We start from the raw sequence: 25,183 nt of genomic DNA, 5'->3' as shown, positions 1-25,183 counted from the left end.
TGTATATTCTGGATATGATGTTGTAGTTGTTGAATAAGCTGGCTTAATTATTGGCTACAAATTTAATCTATTGTGTTGATTTAGGAAAAATTACTATGGCTGGAGCAACACCTACTAGTGATGAATTAGATACTGCCAATATAGTAAAAAGAATGTTGGACATACAATTGTTAAAGCTGATTATACTGAGACCACAGATACTAGTGCTACTATGACTGGTAAAACTTTATGTAAAGTTTCAGACAAGCTCTCTCTTCGTAGAGAACTTGTTCACAAACGTGCCAGCAGATGAGACAATCAACCTGATACTTAAATCGTATATACCATACCCACCGAGAACCAATACCAGTATCGGAGGACATTAAAATCGATGTTGGAAGCCTGCACTAAAGAGGCCCGTTTCCTATCACACAAACGTGACTTACTTACGCAGTGCGACGGTTTAGCAATGGGATCCTCACTCTGAGTCATCTACATGGACCACGTTGAAACAACTTTTGTCAATCATCAAAACCACGCATTTACGCGAGGTATATTGATGATATTTTCATGACAATGAAGGTCAAACATGGATCTACAAAATTTCACTGTAGAATTTAGCGGAGAGAAAAGCCTTCTTTTCATAGACATCCTCATTACACAAAAAGGACAGGCGTCCGACACCAAAATCTACACAAAGGCAACAAACGCTTGGCGGTGGGCGGTGTCTCAACGCAGGTGGGGGCTGCCCAGCTGCTCATAAGCGATCGGCAAGTAGACGCCTACCTTGCATTAAACGAGCCATAACCCATTACACACGGCGAGACCCACCTTGAAATCGAGAGTCAAACTGTCAAACAGCTCTTGACAAATAATGGCTTCCAAGATAAACTGATTGAAAAAGTAACAAGAAGAAGAATTAAACCGTTCTACACCAACGAAACCAGGAAACCAGGTGACGACATTAAAAATATCATCATTTACCGTAGAACCAAATACAATGATAGAGTCGAGAAGGAGAAAAAGGTGGTCACCAACATCTTCAAGAGAGGAATAACATCTAAATCCCCCTTCGAACATCTCAATGTACGAGTTTACTGTAAACCCAATTTAACATTTCTCATAATGAGAAATAATACCAGCCCGAAACCACACAAGGAAGAACGCACCAACGTCGTTTGCCGCTTTACCTGCCCAGAGAGGATGTGCCAGCCCTTCAAAAAAAAAAATAGATAAAATAAAAAATAAACGTGTGTTGGTCACACTTCCACAACCCCAATAAGACGCTTACAGGCCCATAGAAATGATGGATCCATCCACCAACACTATATAGACCAACACATCCGCAAACCCACGACACAAAAACTATAATTCTGTCTTGTTTGTTACCACCAGAACACGCGGTTTTTGCTTTCATTATGCTTCACAGATTAAATTATGCTTTATTTTGAATTTTATATTGCAACTCATATAACTGAAAATAAATTAAAATTGTTTATTTTGTACTTGATGCTATTGTAATGATTTATTGTATTATTATGGTATCATTGTAGTATTTTTTTTATTGTTTGGACGCTACATATCTGTCTGCACATTGCACCAAAACAACAGGTCACTGTCCAGAAATTTTTCCTACGGGCTGCTCTATGAGCAAGAGCCCGTGCTGGCGTAAGGCCAGCTTAATCTCAAATAAACAACTGTCCAAAAATTACGGGCTGCTCAAGGAGTGAGAACCCGTGCTGGCATAAGGTCATCTAAATCTAAAGCAAAAAACAACTTGTCCCTCCTATGGGCTGCTCTATGAGCAAGAGCCCGTGCTGCCATAAGGCCAGCTTAATCTCAAACAACAAACATGTCCAGATTCCACGGGCTGCTCTATGAGCAAGAGCCTGTACTGGCATAAGGCCAGCTTAATCTCAAACAACAGCCTAGATTCTACGGGCTGCTCTACGAGCAAGAGCCCGTACTGGCATAAGGGCAGCTTAGTCTTCAACAACAGTCCAGATTTTACGGGCTGCTCTTTGAGTAAGAGCCTGTGCCGGCATGAGGCCAGCTGAATCAAAAACAACAATGTCCAAAAAATTCTGTGGGGACGTTTTGGAGGGGATTCTTCGTCAGTTTGTCGTAAGTGTTTGTGTCACTTACGATAAACTGATGAAGAATCCCCTCCAAAACGTCCCCACAGGATTTTTTCGGAAAGTAAGATTAATGCCAAGACAAAAAGAGCATTGAACTTTTACAGAAATTTAAAGTGATTAATCCTAAACTACCCTACTTTTATAGCCTTCCCAAAACTCACAAAGACAACCTTCCATTCAGACCCATCGTTTCATGTGCCGGAGCTTTCAGTTACAAAATTTCTAAATGGTTAGCTGGCCTCCTTTCCCCATTTTAGGCACTTTTTCTCCCAGTCACATTAAACATTCGGAAGATTTTTGTCACAAATTCAGAGAAGCACATATACCACTTCACAACATAAAACTTTTAAGCCTTGACGTAGATTCCCTGTTCACAAAAGTACCAGTACAGGACGTTCTTCAGTTTTTGAGGGAAAAATTATCCCCTTACTCATATAATTTCCCATTGGTGCTAGACAAAAGAATAAGTCCTGTTTTAGCCAATTTGTACATGGAATACTTTGAAACTACAGTTATAAATGCAATAAAACCCAAAAACATGCTGTGGATGAGATATGTAGATGATATTCTAACATTTTGGGATAATAAAAGGGGGCAATTTTAATTAATTCTTTTCAAAATTAAATGCATTAGTGCACAGCATCAAATTTAAAACTCAATGGGAAATAGACAAAAAAATTCCTTTTCTTGATGTTTTAATAATCAGAGACACGACAGAATACAAATTTACCATGTACAGAAAACCAACGTTCTCACTTTCCTACATTCATTATTTCAGCTATCATGATATTCCTATCAAGATAGGCGTAACCAGCAACCTATTCTTAAGAGCCTTACGAATTTGTTCTCCAGATTTCCTGGGAAAAGAATTTGAACTAATTCGTAAGCAACTTTCGTCTTTAAGGTATCCTGACCATATAATTGAGAAAGCAATTCACAAAGCAAACTCTTTTATTTTTCCTGTACCTTTTTGTGGAGCTATTCCGAATATATATATATATATATATATATATATATATTATATATATAGATATATATATTTATATATATATATTATACTGTATGTATATATATATATATACATATATTATATATATATATATATATAATATATATATTATTAATTATATACATATATATATATTATATATATATATATATTATATATAATATATATAATTATATACATAATATACATATATATCATATATATATATATATATATTATATATATATATATATATCTGATGTATATATATATATATATATATATATAATTTAGATATATTAATATATCTATATTATTCGGAATAGCTCCACAAAAAGGTACAGGAAAAATAAAAGAGTAGAAAACTAGATGTTTTCTACTCAGTGCATGTATAGAAAAGTATGACATATTGGCAAAACTTTAACCTATAATTAACCCAGTACAAGCCGCGAAACTGCTTTTATATTTTTTACGTGAAAACCTATGAAGTTAAATATTTACCATTTGACCAAAATATGGCCAATAAAAAGGACAATTAAAAAAACTAAGAATCGCCAGATGAAACAACTTCTGAAAATAATCTTCATTGAATGATCGTTTATTACAAATTTCAGAGACCGCGAGTCATCGTTTTCTGAAATATCTTTCAAACTAATTACTTGATCGAAATGGTACTTCGACAGAGTACAAGACACCTCCCCCTAATTTTTGGTAATATAGTACATTGTTAAATGGTGTTAGTTAAGTCGTTTACTTTTGACTTTTAAAGGCAAAATCGTATGAGTCAGCAGGAGCCATTTACAGATTCAAACGTCCCCTACCCCCATCCCTGACCTCTCCCTCCTTTCCCCGCTTTCTCTCACTTTCTTTACCACTGTGCTTTTTATTTCTCCCCCAAATAATACCATTTTCCTTGATATTTTTCAATACCAGCAGATAACTGGAGAGTTCATAATGAAAAGGATAGAGAGGTTTGACCTAATGACCATAATAATGGTTTATTTTTCCCCATTTATTCTGTTTATAGTATCCTTGGTGTATCAGGTAATACCGTAATGCTTAAAGGGTTGTCTGTCGGCTGCAGCAGTCGCACTATAAGTATTCACTGCATAATTGATGGAGGCGGATTTTTCATCGCTGTCATGGCAGGCATGTAACTTTGCACACGTCGTTGCAGAAATACATTGCATTACTACTCCTAATGTTACATATAGAAAATGGAGAAAGCTGACAATTGAATAAGGATCAATCTCAATACGTAAGTGAATCTTCATAACAAATGCACGCAAGAAAGCGCATGCATATTAGTCAATCAATCAATCAGTGCATCTGTCTCTCTATCATATTATTTATTACTTTGTCTATATTTAACCCTTGGAGTATATAAATATATATACACTTCAAATGAAACAAAATATCACAATATCACTTGGGAAAGTGTATAGATGAAACAACATATTCATATTCATATACTCATTCAAAATCATTCAAATACATAAGCAATGAGTATATTCAGATTATATTAGTGATGATAGATAGTTTCTTTGATAAACATATCACCAGCATTTTTGGTCTGTTGCCGTCAAGAATAAAAGACGAGCGACTCCTCAATTATGACAGTTTGCAGATGCTGCAAAATAGAGATATAAACTATGAAAGACATAAGAAAATTAATTTCTTAACTGATTATGAATGACACAAAAACTGGATGTCTTCTTTATAACAAAAACCCTGTAAGTTAAATGCCTGAAAATATAGAGCAATAGTTAGCACTTGGGCAGTCTTCATAAACAACTCTCTCAACTGTAAGATCCTGTTTGGAACCTCTCAAAAAAAGGTATATGTAGATGAATATAGTGTGTCACTTTACATTACTGATATGTGTTATAGTTCAAGATGCATGAAACTCAACTCATACACCAAACTCAGTACAGAACAAGAATTGCATCCTTATTACTGGCATTAGATCAACAGAAACGAAATTAAAGTGTGAGAGGAATAGAGAACCAACACACACATAATGATATTATGATAGTGATAGTAGTTTTCCAAAAAATTATACCTATTTTCTTTATTTTGCATTTACAACAATTCACTTGCTGACCAATAAGAAGTAGACAAAGTTCCGCGTATTGGGAATTTGTGGGAAGTGAGCCGACATCGTCTCTCATGGTCTTGGTGAACAGAGTGACGGTCATACGCTCTGTAGCATACTCCCATCTATACAATTTAGGAAAATAAAACAACAAAATTTAAATGAACACAGAATTTACAAAAACCAACATATTTATAGCACCCAGTATTACTTATAAAATATAATAGGCAGGAAAAAGTGGGGGCCTGAGACAGGAAGGCCAGGAAGGTGGGTTGAGGGAGGGATGAGGAGGGGAAGATTGAGAGAGGGAGGTAGGGAGGAACAGGATGGGGATACAGGATATTCAAAAGCATAGGTTGGCAATGCTTGACAACACGACATAGGTCAAGAGTAAACGCCTAAATTAACACCATTTGACAATGTACTATATTACCAAAAATTAGTGGGAAGTGTCTTTGTCTAAAATCTTGTGTTTAAGTACCATTTCGATCAAATAATTAGTTTGATAGATATTTGAGAAAAGTGTCTTGAGTTTAAGTACCATTTCGATCAAATACTTAGTTTAGAAGATATTTGAGAAAAACAATGATTCACGGCCCCTGAAATACATAGTAGTTTTCACTAAACATTAAACATACCAGTTCAGTCAGTAAAACCCTCCGATATTCGAAGCCACGCATACTGTCTCCCTAATATCAAATCCTCTTCCTTGCAGAATATAAAATTTCATTCTTTATCTCACAAAAATTAATACTTTTATCAATGTGAACAATAAGTATTCTGCGCACTGAACACAATATTACATTCGGGTTTCATCTTTATTTGTTCCGAATCAATAATCTAAGATCACGCATATTTGTTTGAATAAATAACGTCTTCACAACTCCAAAGCCTCGACGACACCAACAATGAAAGGGATTGAAAATTGAAGTTGCTCAGAAATATGACTTACCTTTCTCAGCAGAGACGTCCTCTTCTTCAGCAGCTTTTCGAAGGGAGGCTTTTTGTTCAGGGGTCAGAGATGATCTTCGAGAGAGAGCACGCAGCTCATCCTCGTCATCGAGGTCGACCCAAGAGAAGCCCCCACCACCACGTGCATCCGACTCCTCTTCATTATCAGCAATGTTGTCGTGATCCTCTGGACGATAATCTTTCAGTATCGAAGCTAAACTTTTCAAGCTGATGTCATCGTCAGGGAAAGTGTCGTCTTCCTCGCAGCTAATAACTTTCCTACAGTATACAATACTACCTTTGCCCTTGTCACTAGCAAATGTCCTATCATTATTATTGTTATTACCCCCTTCGCTCGTAGCACCTCTTCCACTACCCTCGTCTAAGGTCAAGGTGACATCCCTCTTTGCCCTTCTGCCCCGTCGCCTAACCATAATAAAACCTTCGTCATCAACATCATCGTCATGGTCTTCTGGTCGATAGTCCTTCAAGATTGAAGCCAACCCACTTAAACTAATGTCGTCATCGTCATCATCTTCAGCTGATGATGTTATCGTTTCTTTGTTCTTTCTCCCACTTCCCTTGTTCGTATCTGACTCCATAGACTTTTTTCGCGAGAGACTAAAGTTACCACAGTGTGCTAACTTGCGGAGTTCATCTCGTTCGCTGCCTGACCGCTTAGGAAATCCACCTACTGAGTTGGCCTGGGCAGGATCACAATTTCTGAACACAATACCCAGATTGTTTTGCAGAGTGCTCAGGTTTTTCTGATTATCAACAGTTTTTCTATTAGAACCTACATCAACCTGCCTGTCACCCACACTACAGGGTGTAGACATTGCTGGTAAACCATTCTTTAATTTGCCCTGCACACGGCAAGTAGGCCTGGGCAAAGCATCTAAATTACAGTGTACAAAGCCATCAGAACTTGATAGAGCAGCTAAATTGCTCTGCACAAATTCACCAGGTTTTGGCACTGCACTTAAACTTCTTTTCACAGAGCCAGCAGAGTTGATCACTTCATTCAAATTTTCCCGCATGGAGCCAGAAGCCCTAGAAGTAGCCCCTTCCTTGAAATGCAAAAAATTACCAGTTTTAGTCCCCAAATTTCTCGGCACAACAGAATTATGTTCAGAAACCAAACGAGAATTGCCATGAGGTCTAGTCGCATCACCCACATTATCAAGCAGAGAACCAACAGGTTTGGGTACAGTTCCTAAATTTCCCCCCATGCTACCTCTAGGCGTAGATAAAAGCCAATTCCCACTTTCCCCAAAATCAACATGATCACTCAAATCCCCTTGGTTACTGCCCTCATCATCCTTACCAAAACCAGCATAAGATCCTAAGCAATTTCCAGCTATATCCTTAGTTCTCTCTCCTGCTCCAACCTTCATGTCCCTATGTCTGAAAACCCGAACCGTACCAATGCAACCATCCTTCCCCAGCGTCAGGTCTACCCCGTCAAAGGAAGTCAAAGGTGTCCCTTTCGGATTCTTGGTCGGCATCTTGGCAACCTTCTTCTGCTTCTTGCCGCCTGACCTGCGCTTGGGCTTTCCAGCACCCACCATTCTACTCGTACCTGGGAATGATCAAATCAAGGGAAAATTTTCTTACAGATGTAGAATTAATGTGGATCAAAACAATATTCTGCATAGTGAATCAGACAGGATGACTGAATAGGAATGAAAAATAAATTTGTGTATGTGGATGAGAAAATATTTATGGAGTGATAAATGAATAAGCGTGGAATGATATATTTTATATACGAAAAGGAAAAGGTAAGTGGATACATAAATATGAATGAAAGAAAGAGTAAATATATAAAAACATAAAGATTGCTGAACAAAGATGATGAGTGGCTATGCACAACATGATGCATGGATACATTTGAACCAGACAATAAAAAAACATGGATGGATAAATATGAAAAATAAATGAATGTACACACTTGTGAATGGATAAATGTGTATGACTGGAAGACTGCATTTGCTAGAATGAATGGATGAATATAGTTACATTGATATAAGAATATACAACATAAACCAGAGACAAGGCATTGTGACCTTGGGAACATAAACGTCACAATTACTTAATACTAATAACTAGGCTTTCTGGAAATTCTAGTGTAAATCACAAGTATTATTTCCATAACAATCTATACTACTATCAAATCTGCAAAGTACTTATCCTCTACAGTTCTTTTGTACTGTACAGCACAAACGTAGAGCTGCTTACATAGATACTGCATTTCATGAGTTATGAGGTGTCGATATTTAGTGCATAAACAAAAACAGGCCACACAAATCGTGATGGTTATGAATATAACCATGATCACATGAAAATTGTTATGCTGAAACTAATCATACTCTGCTTACTCTCAACGTTTTATAAACCACAAACGTTAAGTGGGGGTTACACACACGTTTAAAATTACTAGTATAGCCAAGCTAGTAATAACAAAAGTTACGCAGTTTGAAAAGCTATGCTCGAGCCCATTTATCCAAGGACATTTTGTTGGCTAACAAATTTCTTCAAAAACTTTCAAACCTCATATGCAGATTGGAAACGTCTTTCTGTGTTATCAGAAGTACAATATGTAATCAATTATAGAGCAAGATTACTCTTAATGCTATAATACCCAAGACAATTGCGGTTTTAACTGCATATAACTGTGCACTTGTCAATGTTATGTTTATTTGTTTCCTTCAAGTGAAAAGGAAACAAAAAATAGCCATTGGGTACCACCGGGGTGACTGATGAGCGCTGGGGGATGATTTGACTATCTTTCGTGAAATGGAGGTTGTTCTAAAGTGACCTGAGAATGTCATCTACAGAGCTGTATACTACAGCTATCTGTAGGTATGGAATGAAGCCGTGAAAGTAAAACAATAAACAAGAGTAATATTTCTCACTACTGAGCTAGCGGAAATATGTCTGTTGAAATACTGGAGAGGAAATACTTGAGAGAGTAGAAATATACAGCTTATTATGAAGTGGCAGATATTCCTGAAACATACATGAAGTTCCTAGTCTCACATTTTTTCATGGGAATGTTCACTGCTGTAAAAACCCAAAGGTCAAAACGTACCCTAAATACAGAATGCATATATCCAGTAAGTGTAATATATACAATAAACAAAATGTAACCGATAAACAAAAGCCCACGTACCAAATGGATACAATGTACTGAACAGAGAACATTTACCTATTTACCAAATATACAGTGTGAAAAATCTTCCACTAAACCAAATGTTCCAAAGGGTCAGTATGTTCTATATGAGCAAATATACTAATTGCACTCGATAGAGAAATCGTACGCAATGGCTGCTCCATGAGAAAAATATATCAAATACACAAAGGCAACCAATTTACAAAATGTACCCAAGGGGCAGTGGCAAACAAAGCAATTTACCAGACTAAATAAACCCTATTGACACAATAAATCCAGTGGGGAAACGTATCCCAATATACATAATATATCCGCTAGACAATATATACCCATTTGGACTATTAGGTACACTAAATTTATTGCTTTATTTTGTTCACTGGATGAATTTTGTCCAAAGAATAAATCTGCCAACTGGGTGTGTATTACTCATCAGGTGTTTTAGTAAATAAACTAGGTACATTTCGTAAATTGTAAATTTTGTATATTAGGTACCTTTTGCCCATTGGTTACATTCAGTTAATTAGTTACATGTTGTAGGTACACTGGGTACATTTTATCCACTGTGTTTCCTAGATACATTTTGTGCTTTGAGTTTTTTCGTCGATGACTGATCTTAACATACTACCACACACTCAGGAATATCTACCAATTCAAAAGAATTAGTGGATGACTCATTTGATGTTATATCAGAAGATACCCCTGTGCTTTCACAGTTAAGCAACGTTTCTTGCTTTATTCTTTTAAGTTCATGGATTAATGTCATACAGATGGCACTAGTAAGCACTTCTGCAGCAGACAACAGGAAAATGCTGGTAAAAAAAATGCTAATAAAATATAATGTAGGTACACAAGAAAGTGTTTAGACGAGACGAGTTCTTATGTTTCTGTGTGTACAAGTCATAAAAATGCACAAAAGACTAGGTACGCTGAGCCTACCCATCAGCCCTCCCTTATCAAGGCCTTTTTCACAACATTTACCCAATACAGATGGCAGATGAACCTCTCTTTTGAGGCCAACTGCAATTACGTAAATGAAGTCAATCTGCTGAGGACTACTACTGTGGCGGTACGAAGCAACCTGTATATTACTGCACTAGATAGTACAAAGTAATACTATGACACTTTAATTCCTCTTCAACATTGAATTCACGATCAAAATTGTCAAAAGATGGAGATTTTAACATTTCTTTTTCAAACAGAACCTAAGGGAGAAGAGAAACAAGGCGTGATCCGCCCTCCAGCTTACTTGGGACACATGGAAGATTTTCCCCCAACGCATAAGTAGTAAACATTATACTATTCCTGACTTAACGTCAATTAAAACGTACTAAAATCTGCTGTAAAATTGAGCCTTGTTTCACCAACTAAAATTAAAATAAATACATTATATTTAATGGGAAATCATTTTTCTGAAGTTTAACATAAACATTATCTATTTCTTTACATTTTCATTGTAATAAATAAATCACTAATATCCTATCCTAAAATTCCTTTTTCTAGCTCAGTGAGAAACGCCTTTTTCAGACCTTTTTTGGCTCTTCCATAGATCTTTCCTCCCCAACAACAACAACAAAGTAGTTTGTAGGTTTACTCCCCTAGTAAGCAAAACGTTATATATTTGCCAATAACATTATTGATGTTTTAAACGTGTTCCAGCACTTCTCGAACATCGTTTGGGAGGTGCTAGCTGAGTTTTTAAGTTGCTATATGAAAAAGACTTGTAGATGACGAATTTACTAACTTTAATCATCCTAATGGATTAAACGAAGCACAAAACAATTCTTTTCTTCATAAATAATTTTGGAAGCACTCGTTTATAAAAATAAAGACATCTCCTCTGCAAAACGCACTAGGCCAGCAGGAACAAATATGAATCTGACTGTACTTCCCAGCTTTAAAGTATGAAATATTACAATTTTTTAAAGTAAATTGTATTTGTCCTAATTATACAAACCTGAGGTCCTTTACATGAGAAATTACTTTCAGCGTAGGCTGAAATAGTGCGGCCATTAAATTCTTGAAAAGGTGGTTAGGCAGTAATTACCGTCTGGGAGGCGGGTAGGCCCACCTGCCCGGATGTAAACACTCCACTTTGTCTTTTGGCCCAGGTTTCAGATTTAGGTGTGGCATGAGGTGGGCATTAACCTTAGGTTTGTATAGTTAGGAAAAATACAATTTACTTTCAAAAATTATGATTTGTTCCTACACGATATACAAACCCTTGGTCCTTTACATAAGGAAGACTCACTGATTAGTGGGAGGAATGTGAGTGAGCTTCTAGAACTGACTGGAGTTCTGCACACCTGGGCTATTCCTCCTGGTCGTAAGAGCGAGGAGGAGTGCCCTGCCTCTGACAACTTGATCGGTGTATAGGAGCTGCATGATCAAGAGTCCGAGAAAGGGCTGTGAAGAATATTTAGAGTCGGAGGCACTAATGCAAAGTTCTGGGAAGGGTTTGCATTATTGCCAGTCTCCTTTCTCCCCTTGCTAGAGGAAGGAGCAGGATTGCTTTTATGATTCTGATAATAAAAATAGAAAGGAAGCTCGATGTGCAAGCTTAATGCATCAATCGCCTGACCAGAAAGTGTAAGTTTGAATCCTATCCTTAACCTGAAGGAAGAGGAGTAGAAGGAGGACGAGGAGGGGAAGGTGGAGAGGCCAGTCACTCTCACATCCTTCTTACCTCTAGAACTGCACACCTTAGGCGACTTGCAACTTGTCCTCTTGATGGAGCGGGGTAAGCAAACACAAGGACGCGTGGGCAGACCCGAAGGAAGATAGATATAAATATGGTTGCAATGAGACCTCATCTATCTTCCAGTCCAACATATTCTTCAGAGTGATGAAATGTACCCGGTCACTAGACGTATCCAACTGCAGAGAAGTCTCTCATGATCTCGTAAGACTTGGAGAAAGACAAGTCATTAGGCACTTCTGTTTTGGCAGTCTGCAGTGGATAATGGCATCAAAACTCAATGAAGGGTGTCGATCCTTCATAGGTACAGCAACACACCAATAGACAAAGTAATGACTGGTCTGGATCAATCAATACAAAGCCCACAACACTGGAGACCATGAAGGATTCCGACTCGTCAACACATGCTGAATGATTGCACTGCCACACATCCAAGACATAGTCACAACATGACACCCCCCCCCCCCTTTGAAGGGTGATGCTGAGAACAACCATACAAATCGTCTATCTTGTTCGCCAACAATGTTGAGAGATGAGATGATGATTCCTGTGAGACGTGCACATTAGATGAGAGTCAAATGCCTTCTAGAGACTGGGGTCCCTGTGATGGCAAGACATTAGTTTCTCATTAGTAGCTGAATCTCAACCAAGGAGAAACAATACTATATTACTTAGTGAATGACTAAGGCGAATGTGGACCTACATCTTCACAGTCGAATCGAGAAAAGTAAACTCACAATTCTGATCATAGAAAAAGTACCATTGATGACACCAACCAGTGAAGACGGTTCTAATCCCTGTTGTTTTACAGAGGACTGATAAAGTTTTTCGGCTATTTCATTGCTGCTCAGCGAGAAAGTTGGAGCTTGCAAATGAAGGTGGAGAGTCTTCCAGTAATGAAAACTAAGGGATTGTACTGTCTGAAGAGCAGCTTCTTGCGGGTTGGATCAGGGAAGAATTTTCTACTTACTTTGGGAGCAGAGTTAGTCAGGCGGCAAACAGGCGATGTCTTCCGTTATTCATTCACAATTCGGGGTGAACAAAGAATACTAATTGAACACCTTACGAATTAGGAAATGTATATTAGAAGACAAAACTTAAATTGTCTGAAGAAAATCATTCTGCGTCATCACAGCGGCCGATGGGGCAGGTGCGATGGAACAGAAGACAAGGCTACAGACTTCTGTTATACCGTGGGGTAAACAGAAAGATGATAATGAGTCTTAAAATTCTTGCAACAGCAAATGTGGAGCACAAGACATGGGCCTGATATGAGAATTCCAAGTTAACCAGAGACATAAGTCTGTGATTGCCAGGCAGAGAGATTCGAATTGGTAGTTAATCCTCAATAGAGGAGAAACAATACTAAAACAAACAGAATCTCGGAGAGAGGGCAGTACCGAGAGTACTCTACCACTCACTCGACTCCTTATATTGAAATACCTAGTAATGCATTCCATGATGGAATATGTTCTGCTAGAACCATCAAGCACAAAAAATATACACTCGAGGATCTGCATTTTAACCGAAATGTGAGGAAAGAAAACCCTCTTGTTCAGTGATAATGCAAATGCTGTGGTGTTTATGGGAAACAATACCACTAGTTATCTCAAAATCAAAACCAGAAACTCTTATGAGGCCCGAAAGGTACTATTCGTCTCGGTCACGTACCAGAAGAATTAACTTACAGATATGCGCCTATTACTCGGACGATGGAACTGATAACGGAAGCATTTCGTGAGAGATGTATAATAGTATATTCGTAGGTTCCAGTAAATCACACTCCAGACTAATTTTTCATTCGAGAGACAAGAACCAGGACTGGAAGCAGACCTCCTTCATTCTCTAATGAAAAGAGTAACGGGAGACTTCTACAGTGATACCTGGATACCGAAGACGACTAGTTAAAGCTGAACTGGTTGTTCCCAAAACAGTAGCACTGGAGAGACATTCAAACCTCTCAGTGCAATCCGTCCTGAACAGACTGACGTATGTTCGGTAAGCTCCTAAGATTGAACCAAAAACATAGTCTCTTGAGTTCAAACTAAGAAGTAGACTCCATAGAATTCCTCTTATTTCCTTCTTCATTCCAGTGTAACCAAGATGTAGAGGGAAAAACGACAGGACTGACTGTTATTGCCTACTCTTCTCTGAACTTGTGACGTTCTCGCTCTGTTGAACAAAGCATTCATTTCCTACAACCATTTTGTTCACCCAAACGTGAGCAAAAGTTGACTGGAGTTAAATGCAGTAAAAGCTGGTGAGAACTTGCCACACCTTGCTACACATCTATCTTCTCCATGACCCAACCTCATGAAGAGAACTATACAGAGGACTTTCTCCTATCTCCTTCAGATGCCTTGTCCCGAGGAACAGCGACATCAATCTTGGCACCTGAAGAATAGCTTTCACAGGTGGGTCTGAGCCATTAACGTGGCTTGGTCCCTTCTCTCGCCTTGCGCCACTATCATGATGGAGCGAAGACTACCTATCACTGACTGTGATAGGTGATAGGAGCGAAGACTACCTATCACTGACTGTGAGTGTACAACCCCCTTGGGGGTTGTACACTCATAGAGACCCGGTTCTATGAGCAGTGTCCTTGGAACCAGAGACAGGAGAACAAACCTGGGTTCGAAGTCCTGGGGCTCCTGAAGGAGCAGGCGAGCCGAAGAGACAGACAATTGCACCCTCCCCTGGGAAACAATGCAGACCCTTAGAAGTCTTGAGGTGAGACTTCTTAAGGAGTGGAGAATTACCTTCCTCTTCCTAGGACATGGAAGCCTTCAAAGAGGGAGGTTAGGAGGACATGGGAAGGGAGGGTGCTATGTCATGTCGAGGAACCACGCTCCGATCAAGAGCAGAGAGTACATTTGTTAGAGCTGAGAACTTGGCTTGGCAGAGCTGTCTGGTCGAGCTGAGTCAAGTGAGCTAAGCAGATCACAATACATAATTGAGTGGTAATCGTCAAAAAAGAACTTTTTCCCAATTAACTGTTCTCCTTCGAGGCTGAAGCTCCAAGAAGAATACAGAGGGATTCTGTGTCTGCTGTCCTACAAGTTTGGACTCTAAGGTCCAAGACAATAGGACAGTGCTTGACCATTCACCTAGAGGGTGTTGCATGCAGTTCCACGCTCTGCATAACTCCAAACCAGACTGAAGATCAAACTCATCTGTACTGGTAGAGGCACGTCTCGCTATCCAAACACTCGTGATAGTGAGCACTCGGAGAGCACTAGAATTCATAAGAATTCCCATGCTTGGCGAGAAAACCTGACTCTTGTAAGTCAATAATCAGAAGAGCCTTGTCTCGCCCCAGTACTTGGCAACATTATGAAGCTGAGCGCTCGACGAGCACCAGCAAAACCAAGGGATCCAGGCACTTAGCAAGACTCCCAAGTATTGCTAGCAGAACTAGCAGGAGAAGCAAGTCGCAGGCAGCCATCAACCTGTGGTGATGGCCATGATGCGAATCTAAGAACGTGTTATCATCCTGGAGAAATGCTTTTCCGAGGAGGGTTACGAAACTCTCGCATGGCAGGAGAAACGTTCACCGCCACTGAGACCAGTTGGTCACGCAAACGTGGCCATGGTCTGGGTGGGGTTGAGCGTGCACGACTGGAGAGGGCCGGCACCGTTCTCCAATGCATCCAAGTCCTCATCAAAGCCAAAACCTCTCAAGAGGACCAAATGGAGGACCCCCTACTGGTCTCACTGCGTGCACGGTCCCACAGGACTGTCATGTCAACCCTGGGTACCGAGCAATCACCACAAGAGCAAACACTGGCAAGGCGTGAGTCACCTGAGTGACTCACTCCTTCCTTCCACTCCATGCCTGAGTCATGACAGTGAACGCACTCAGTGACACCGACTCTAGATGCATACAAATCCGCAGATTTATGTGCGCTTGGGGAAACTCACAAACGAGCGCCCAACACGGAACTAATCTTTGGGGCAGAACCTCTAGGAAAATAGCAGCAGAAGTGCAAACCAAAGTTTGCACTTCTATGGCTCCCAACACGCAAGGCCCTGGGGACAGGACGACAGTTCCTGTTCCTGAAGGAATGGACGAGCCAGTGGAAGACCCAACTGCCTCCTCAGTTCGAGGTTGTTTGTTTGTATGGTGTTTTTGTGTTCCATGGAACCAGTGGTTATACAGCAACGGGAGCAATGGCTTTACGTGACTTCTGAACCACGTCATGAGTGAACATCTGTCACTAGAAATACACATCTCTCACTACTCAATGGAATGCCCGAGAACTGAACTCGCAATCACCGAGGTGGCACGTCAACACCATACCGAAAACGCCACTAAGGCGCTTCCTCAGTTCAAGGAGGCAGACCCTTAGAAGTCCCATGACGAGACTTCTAAGGTGGGGGGAGGAAGACTACCTCCTCCTTCTTTGCCAGGGACCCTTAGAACTTGAAGGGGTGGAGGTTGTGATGAATCGCGATCTGATCAGGTTCCTTATTACTCTAAACAAAAAGGATTCAACACCAACAATCAGGACACAAATTTATTTACAAGCTTATTCACAAAGATAAATGCAGAATGGCTTCTCCTATTTACATATCAAAATTAAATTTGACTATATGTGAAAAGGGGGAACAGTGCAGTAATGAAATACTTGCTGGTCAGTAAAACAGCTGTTGAGATCAGTGCTTAGTACGATAGATTCACGAGGAAACAGTAAAAGCTTCAGATGGGCTTCTTATTTTCACACTGCAGGAAGGAATGACTTCGACCTGAAACTTAAAGGACGGGTTACTTCTCAAAACCACTAGCTGAAAGGGTTTACTCATCATCGGAATCTCTCACTCTCTCTCTCCGACTACAAACTTCACTTTCTTATTTCCATTCTCACTCTCTCTTGTGCGTCTTCTTCCCTCTCCCCTACTCTTCCTCGCTAATCCTTTATCTCTTACTTCTTCTCTGATCCTTCTTTTTCAACTTCCTCCGAGTCCTGTATATATACATTGAAAAGAACCTTTCAAAAACTCTGGACGAAATATTGTCATATACAAAGCATTGTGTTGCTAGAGACGGCCACATGCTGGAGTTCCACAAAACAACAGCATATTCTCGAACAATCATGAGAACAGACACCCAAAACATGTGCAAGAATACCTCCTTGCTGCAGACTTACTCAAAAACCATACATTTCCCTTTCCTTTAAAATATGTTTCTTCGCTATAAAGCGACTACCATGACAGTGGTGGAAGAAAAATATGATGATTCCTAAGAGGAAGATGACGACACTTGACAAGCTCTCTTCCTCCTCGACGTCTCCAAATTCTGCAAGACTCCTTCTACAGGAAGATGTACATTTACCAGCAAGAATAGAGTTAATAATCACAGGGCAGCGGCGAAGGCTTTGTCCAGTGACAAAACTCCAGTATAGCAGCAGCAAATGAATATGATTTCCAGCAGGGGAACAGTACACACACACACACACACTCACTCAAGGACCAATATCACAGCATGCTACGAGTTACAGGTACAATTCCAAGGTTACGATAGTCAACATGAAGAGATATCCAACATCTACTGCTGTAATCAACTATCACCACTGTTAGCCTGTAAAAGAAAGGAAATAAGATTTTGAAAAAAAATAAGGATACTCCTCTCGCATCCAAGGGCACCGCCCTCCGAAATGAGAGGAGATACCTCAAACACCAACACCACACGCCCCCTCCTCTATCTTCGTCCGATAAGCTAGCGAAAGGACAAAAGAGATAAGGAAAACAAAGGACAAACCTCTGAAGTTCCACTCAGTAATTTCCAAAGCGTAAACGTAAATTTCGGATGAATACATGTCTCGTCTTGACCTTGAAGGATGAAAATATATAATAAGGGAGTCGGCACACCCTTGCCGCCGACCCATATTACAAAGCAGAAAGGCGGCTAGCAGGACTATCATAAAAAGTGGGTTTGCATAATAATTATTAATATCAAACACAGTATATGCATATTCATTCAAAATAACAAATTAAAGATCCAACCATGAAAATTGTAATTAACGGCTAGTCAGCAAGAGCTCACAAACATGCATCTTCATTGGAAGACGGCTGAAAGCAAGAATTTAACTGCCGTATTCCAGCCTACGATGAAAGTAATTCCTTATGTCAAGGACTGAGGGTTTGTATATTGGATAGGAACAAATACCCTGTGCTATGCTAAGGAGGAAACAGGGCTGCCCCACTTAATTGTTAGGACCCCATATGGAATGTTGGGATGAATTTTTGTATTTCACTTCTGATTTATGGCACTCCAGGTCAGCTTACAATGCAGGGATTTCTGGGAAATTTAGGTCACAGTCAGGTAGGGCCCAGTAGCCTATGTTAGGTCGTGGAATGTAAGGTTTGGATACATACCTATTATCTTTTCTAATTTATGATACTCTTATGTGACTCTAGATGGGCAGGGCAAGGGATTTCCTGTGGACCAACAACCAGCCCATCTCAGCTCCGGGGGCAAGTAAGTCCTGGAACCCCTTTAACTGGCCCAGTGACATCTCTGTTCTTAATATTTGTTTAGTGTATGGTGCCAGTTGTAAATACTAACCATGTACTGTCGGCCAACGAAGAATTGGCGTAGTTTCTTAATTCATTGTTCGTTATGGAATGATGCCATATGCAGGTGCCAGATTATTTACTTACCAATGAATAATATTTCCTTTCAAAGGTGCTATACTTGAAATAAATTACATATGAATTGAGTAGACTTATTCAACGCATTAAAGGTCATTATTTTGCAAAGTAAGGAAAATATATGTCGATGGGTCTACGAATTCTAATTTTATTCTCAGCTCTAGCTTCATGACAGCATAAGCATTTTGAAGTTGGCTTTGCTGCCGCTCGAGTCTTGACCCAAAGTATCGTGCTGCACTGGGGTGTTGTCATTTCGTCTCCTACAGCCGATGAATAATACATTAAGGCGTTAACATTCTTTAATAATGATGTTTAATTAAACTAATTTTGTCCTTTGATCAATAAAGTAATTTACAAGACACATTTAGTGGGCCTAAATTTGACTTCTGATTTTCACACATGATTAGCCTAGGTCTATTTTCGGCAGTATACTCTCTCGGATACGTAATGTGAAAGAATATTTAAATCGACATTATCTATATAAATCTGCTTTATTTGATTATTCCCCTTATTCATGTTTTATTGGCCATGTTCTGCTTTTTTCTTATCCTTTTCATAATTGCTTAACATAATTTACTCAGACCTAGCTATTCAAAGTAAAAATCATAAAAAATCAAACGAATATAATTCAGTCTTTTATTTTTTTCGAAATCCTTGCATATCATCCTGTTTCATCTGGACACGTTGGAAAGCTGTGGGAGTTAAAACTAAAGAATACTTCAAGAGAGGCTTACTTTCATTAAAGCTTTCTTGGGTTGATCTTTCTCTAGATATTCATTTCTTCTAAATAGAAATTAATTATAATTAGTTTCACATGTATGGCTAGACCTACTACCATAAGCATATTATAAGTAGTGAAAGGATAAGAAATATGAAATGTGATGTTCTCGTTTAAGTCTGTTTCTTTTTTTTTAAAGAAAATCCTACTGCTTTAATCAGTGGTTGCTCTTTTACAGCTACAACAATCATACAGGGTGTAACACGAGTGTAACCAAATATTTTGGGGAATGAAAGATAGAGTAAATTTGAACAAAAAATATTTTATAAACGTGCATTTTAAGGCTTCCGTTGTCGGTACAGGGAATTTTAAAATAACCATTATCATTAGTGATGCTCTCACGCGATGGAGTTCGTAGCAAGAAGTCGAATCGAGTCGTCTGAGATGTAAAAGAGCGGAGGTGGCGTATAGGAGTGATGGAGGGAATAGGCCGATGTTAATAAAGTATCTCCCAATAAAATGTATTCTTTAGGTTTTGAAGAAAAAAAATGCATGCATCATTGAATCTGTCTCCCTCCCTATCCGTGGTATTCACTGGCCACCGATTCCTGGTTCAGCAATATCGTGACGAGGCACTAGAATTCAAAATTCACAAATGAATGTTGCTCAGCAACATTTACACTACTGTATTGTCTTGCTCTCTTGTGGTGCTTCAAGGAGTTCTACCTCTAGGCCCATGTTCTAAACTTTGCCGTTCTCTAAACAATTTGATTCATCTATGTATGATTCTTTCCGGTATAGTAAGCTTACATGATATCTCTCCAACAGGAACTTGCACCGAATGCAGTGCAATAATTGGCTCTCGCTCAGCAAGGGATGTTTCTTAGACCGATAAATGACACATTGACATTAGATTCCCGTGCACATAACATCAAAAGCAATAGTGAGGTTGCATTGGTTCGCACTGTTAGGTTATAATTTTTTTTTTTTTTTTTTTTTGATAGCATTTTGTTAGTTTCCAATGTTTTCTGTAAAATTTAACAAATGGAATCGTTAAACTACCTTCAACTTAATATTGAAATGATAATGTAAGGACTATGTTTATGAGATACTACTAGTGATAGGTGTCTCCTATCTATTTAGTAATGTATATCAGTGGTTGTGATATGACGTTTTTTATCACTTCATTTCGTTCATGTCAATTTTGCTATATGGAAAACAGTTTTACACAATAACATAACATGATGTTCTAAAGATATCAGTGACTGTTTTTAACGTCATTACATAAGATTTCTTCCCTCTTATAAAAGAAAAATAGATAAATATGGCAAGAATCGTGCATCAGACAGGTGAGCGAAAAATTATGAAACTCTGCCACTAGTTGTTTGGCTGACAGTACATTTCAAACTGCTTATCTTGTGGCTTATTCATTCAAAACACATTTCTGTTTGTGCAATTTGTATTTGATTTTCCCCCAACCCAAAACACTGCCCCTATCCCAGTCCCACAGGGTTCCCAAGTAAATGTTATATGTATGAACGACTGAGAAACAGAAAAAAATTATTTGCACCAACAGTAATAGTAAAAAATGCATAAAACACGAATTACGCAGTCATATAAATATATTTTTGTGAAGAGTATTGAGAAAGAGATTAAGGTATACAGTATCATGGTATTACATGTTGAAATATGGCCTGGATGAGGTATGTGGATGATACACATATTGACTGTATGGGATTCGATCTTGGGAAATTTCAATATACTATGTAACAATAAAGATAACCTTGTATAGAGCAAGAGAGTTATTGCAGAACAGGAAAAGGACTACATAGTTCCTTCCCTGAATGTTTGTTTGTATGGTTTGTTTGTATAGGTGTTTTCACGTTGCATGGAACCAGTGGTTATTCAGCAACGGGACCAATGGCTTTACGTCACTTCTGAACCACATCTTCCCTGAATGTGCTAATATGTAATTAAGGATATCAAAAACTACAAATTCACGGTACAAAGAAAACCCAAAATTATCGGTATCTTACATCAAAGTTTTTGGTTACTATGATATTGCTGTGAAGGCTCTACTATCAAGCAACTTATCTTTACGTTCCATAAGGATTTATTTGCCTCAGAAGTAACACATGGATTTCCATAAAGTAATCCACGAGCAACAGCATTCCCTCATATACCCAGACCTTGTAACCGAAAGCGTAGTCTGTCAAGTGAAGCAGATGTTACTGTAACAGGAGGGCAAGACACATAACACTATTAAAATCCCTTTCCTAGAGAGAATCTAGAAGATTGGTGAAACTTCCGCCCCACACTCCCCCCCCCCAAAAAAAAAAATTTTTTTGCTTTCAGCAAGAAGTTTTGTGGAGCGGTGTCAAGAAAAATTGAAAACCAATGATCGTTAAGTTACCGCAAATTAAAATTCTTCCATTTACATTAAAGTAACGCCAATGTGTGAAAAGATTCAGAACTACTTGTACATATATATACAAAAACTAAAGTCTGTCACAAATGTCATCGAAACCAAATAGCATAAATTATTCATATTAATAAAAAATCCATAAGGTAGTAGCCACTCTATGACTCTTCCACTACCTCTATGAGAGATCTCTCTGTGACTCACTGCTTTTCCTTTCCCAAAGACTGCCTTTTGCCATTCCTTAAGCAGGTGGGATCTACCTGAATGGCAGAGGATTAAGCACCGCCATCTCAATCACATGTGAACTGTGCTGGATTCGCGGCAGCTACAAGATCAGGGGATCACGATGGAACACCTGCCCTCTACCAATTAAGACCAAGAGAATAAAAGGAGCTCCAACAGAAGGAACTGCCTGAGACGATCGCCAGCCATCCAAGAGATTGCTTGTTCCCTCTATCAGACATGTGACTGAGATTCATCAAACCCCCACTATTTTATTTTCACAGGACTAAGTATTACCTCCCCCCACCACCCCCCACCCCCAGTCTACAGCAGCAAGCCAAACCCACTACTTCCATTTTCATTACAGAGCCCGAGTGCTCCTAAACACCACTAAAGGTGCAATCCAGCATAATTTCCTTAGAGTAGTGAAATGTATGTAATCACACTAAACCTCTGAGTTTGCCTAATTGCCTTCATTCTGAAGTAGTAGGCCCTAAGTTGTAATCTTTTAATTTTTGAACTTTTGTTATGGCTCCTTTAGTCATTTTTGCATTTAAATAATCACAACTCAGATCCATTGCACTTGCAAGGAACCAGAAACATAATAATTGGCGACCTTCCATAGAATTGTGTTAAATCATGCAAAATTCCTTGCAATAATGATCTCACGAGAGATACGAACCGGAATCCCAAGTGTGGATAAATCCCAAAAAGAGCATGTGACAAGATGACCCAACTTCCACAACAGGTAAGGAGTTCATTGTATTACAATAGGCATTTACTGTTAGGGGTAAAAATCTGACTGCCATTAGAGTAGCAATAGGAATGCTTAGACGTGTGCATGCCAAGTAACCTTAGCAGGTTTTTTTGTGTGCTATGCATGAAAGCACAAGGTAGATAGGAAGTGCTATAATTTACCAGGAAATAGTGCCACGTTCCCTTTGCCAAAAGAAATCACAAAATCTCATGTCGGAAGAGGTAGCGTATTAGGCCAGGTTTTCATACTCAAGTTTACCTGTCAGTCAACCGACGACCGTTCAATGGATAAGCGTCCACACGTAAAGAGTACAACTGACAGTTGGACAGTCAACTCGAAGTCATTGCCCTCATTTCTTGCCTAGCTTTCATCGTGGCAACAACTATATGGCAGCAATGGAAACTCCATTGGCTGATAAGGAGTTGAACTACATAGACTAGTTGCTGCTACGGCAATTCACTTCAAACTAGGATGTAAGCAAAAAGGCATAAAAGAGAATGGTCTAAATAATGCCTATTAAAGAGAGATGTCTATTCTCATACAATATTAATGAATAAGGTTAAATTAGAACTAAGGGTTGGTAAGTTATGAAATGGGCCATGAAGCCTATTTTCCCTTTCATGAAAAGGCAGGACACTGGCCTAGACCTATACCAAATTGTATTTATCACATGGAAATAGGTTTTATTTATTATGTGATTTGGACTCACAACCACAATAAAGAAAGTCTACAAATAGTGCCAATAAGTCTAACAATGAAATTAATTAGACCTGTACGGTAGTGCCTCAGGTTATGAAATTAATCCGTTCCGAAGCGGCCTTCGCAACCTGATTTTTTCATATCTTGAACTACATTTTACATGTAAATTGCCTAATTCGTTCCAAGCCCTACAAAAACACCCCAGTAAATTTTATAATAAAGCTAAATTGACCAATAAAAAATGAAATACAACAATTTGCACCATTCAATACCTAACATAACCATGACTGTACCTGTAAATAAAGTGTATTAGTGTACAGGGTACAAGAAATATTGTACGTACATTTACGTACGTATGTAGTAAAATGTAGAACCTTACCTTTCGAGTGAGGCGATGTCTGAAAGTGACGACAGAGGAGGGGGACAAATGGCAGAAAACATGAACACTTAACTTTACGAGACACATTATAAAAAGGCAGAAAACATTAACACTAAACTTTACAAAACACATTAACAAATGGCAGAAAACATTAACACTTCATGACTATCTCCATCTTCGTTTTCCATAGAAAGCATCCACTTCTTTCCATGAACTTCAGCAACATTCTTGGGACCCATGGCCAATAACGTAAGTAATTAAGTTCACACACAACACGATCACTAACACAAACGAAATATGTGTGAACGAATAAATTTCAGGTGTTTACGATAACGCTGCCACAATAAAATGGTCAAGGAACACCTTTAAATAGAGGCATGATGGGACAGATGCTGACCAATAGGAGAGCAGGATCTTACAGTGGTGACTAGCATCAGGAACCAATGGGAGAGTGGGAGGATGGTGGCGAGTCTACTGAGTTGGCGGTGTGCTAGTTTTAAAATTGTTCTCGGCGGCCCGGACGAATCCCAGACTTTACCCTTTCGCAACCTGAATTATTTTTGTATACAGAAGCAAAAAAATCTTTGTCTTTGCTTTCGTAACCTGAATTTTTTGTATATGGGGAGTTTCGCATGTAGAGGTTCCACTTACATAGTTTATTCGTATTCTGGTCGGAGCGGCCAAGATCCTTCCCAGGCGAAATCCTGCCATAAAATTGTTGGTTATCCATCCACCGTCCACATGAGCGATCAACTGTCAGTCGGCCAAAAGAACTTTAGGTATTTCCATCAGTTCATCAGTTTTGGTGAGTGGACTGATTCCTCCCACAAACTGTCATACACAGGTATGTTTTGACATCAGTTTTGATGAACTGACAGGGAGACTGACAGGTAAACCTGTGCGTGAATACCCAGTCTTAGGCGTAAATATCACTCTGCGTTGGTTTATTGAGCGAGCAAGGTCTACCTCTCTCACAAAGCGCCGATTGCACTCAATAGGCAAGGATAGGGAAAAATAATAGCCTTTATGTGAGGATTCTTCTTAGTGAATCTCCAGCTACATGGCTTTGAAAATTTTCCAGAAATCCCCCCCTTTCAATGTAGCTCCGATAAAATGACAATAATGTAATTCTGTTACAATTATTTGATGAAAGCAAAAGTAAAAGATAGGAAGATAATGTGTCCATCGATGTCATGAGTAATTTCAAGACTCCTTTACTAAAGACAGAGTTACAATCACGTGAGTCAAAGAGAAGTCCTTCTCACGGTTACAACCCCTACACATGAAAGACCATTGATTTGGGTTACCAGATGAGAA

The 25,183-nt window shown here is 39.0% G+C and overlaps 1 protein-coding gene across 2 annotated transcripts in view; it reads right to left on the bottom strand.

Annotated features, from left to right (window-relative positions):
- Positions 1-5,177: 5,177 nt before the first annotated feature.
- Positions 5,178-25,183, bottom strand: part of LOC135220270 (uncharacterized) — a 52,138-nt gene continuing 32,132 nt past the window's right edge. For both annotated transcript variants that reach the window (XM_064257534.1, XM_064257533.1), the window contains exons 2-3: positions 6,153-7,733; positions 5,178-5,325 (exon numbers count right to left, since the gene is read on the bottom strand). In XM_064257534.1, coding sequence (XP_064113604.1) covers positions 5,300-5,325; positions 6,153-7,722 — 1,596 coding nt within the window. In that variant the 5' untranslated portion in view covers positions 7,723-7,733 and the 3' untranslated portion in view covers positions 5,178-5,299. The remainder of the gene's footprint in view (positions 5,326-6,152; positions 7,734-25,183) is intronic.

This window comes from Macrobrachium nipponense, chromosome 1 (assembly GCF_015104395.2).
Source record: "Macrobrachium nipponense isolate FS-2020 chromosome 1, ASM1510439v2, whole genome shotgun sequence".
Taxonomy (NCBI): domain Eukaryota; kingdom Metazoa; phylum Arthropoda; class Malacostraca; order Decapoda; family Palaemonidae; genus Macrobrachium; species Macrobrachium nipponense.
The sequence above is the reverse complement of the archived record's forward strand: the minus strand, read 5'-3'. Positions and strand labels throughout refer to the sequence as shown.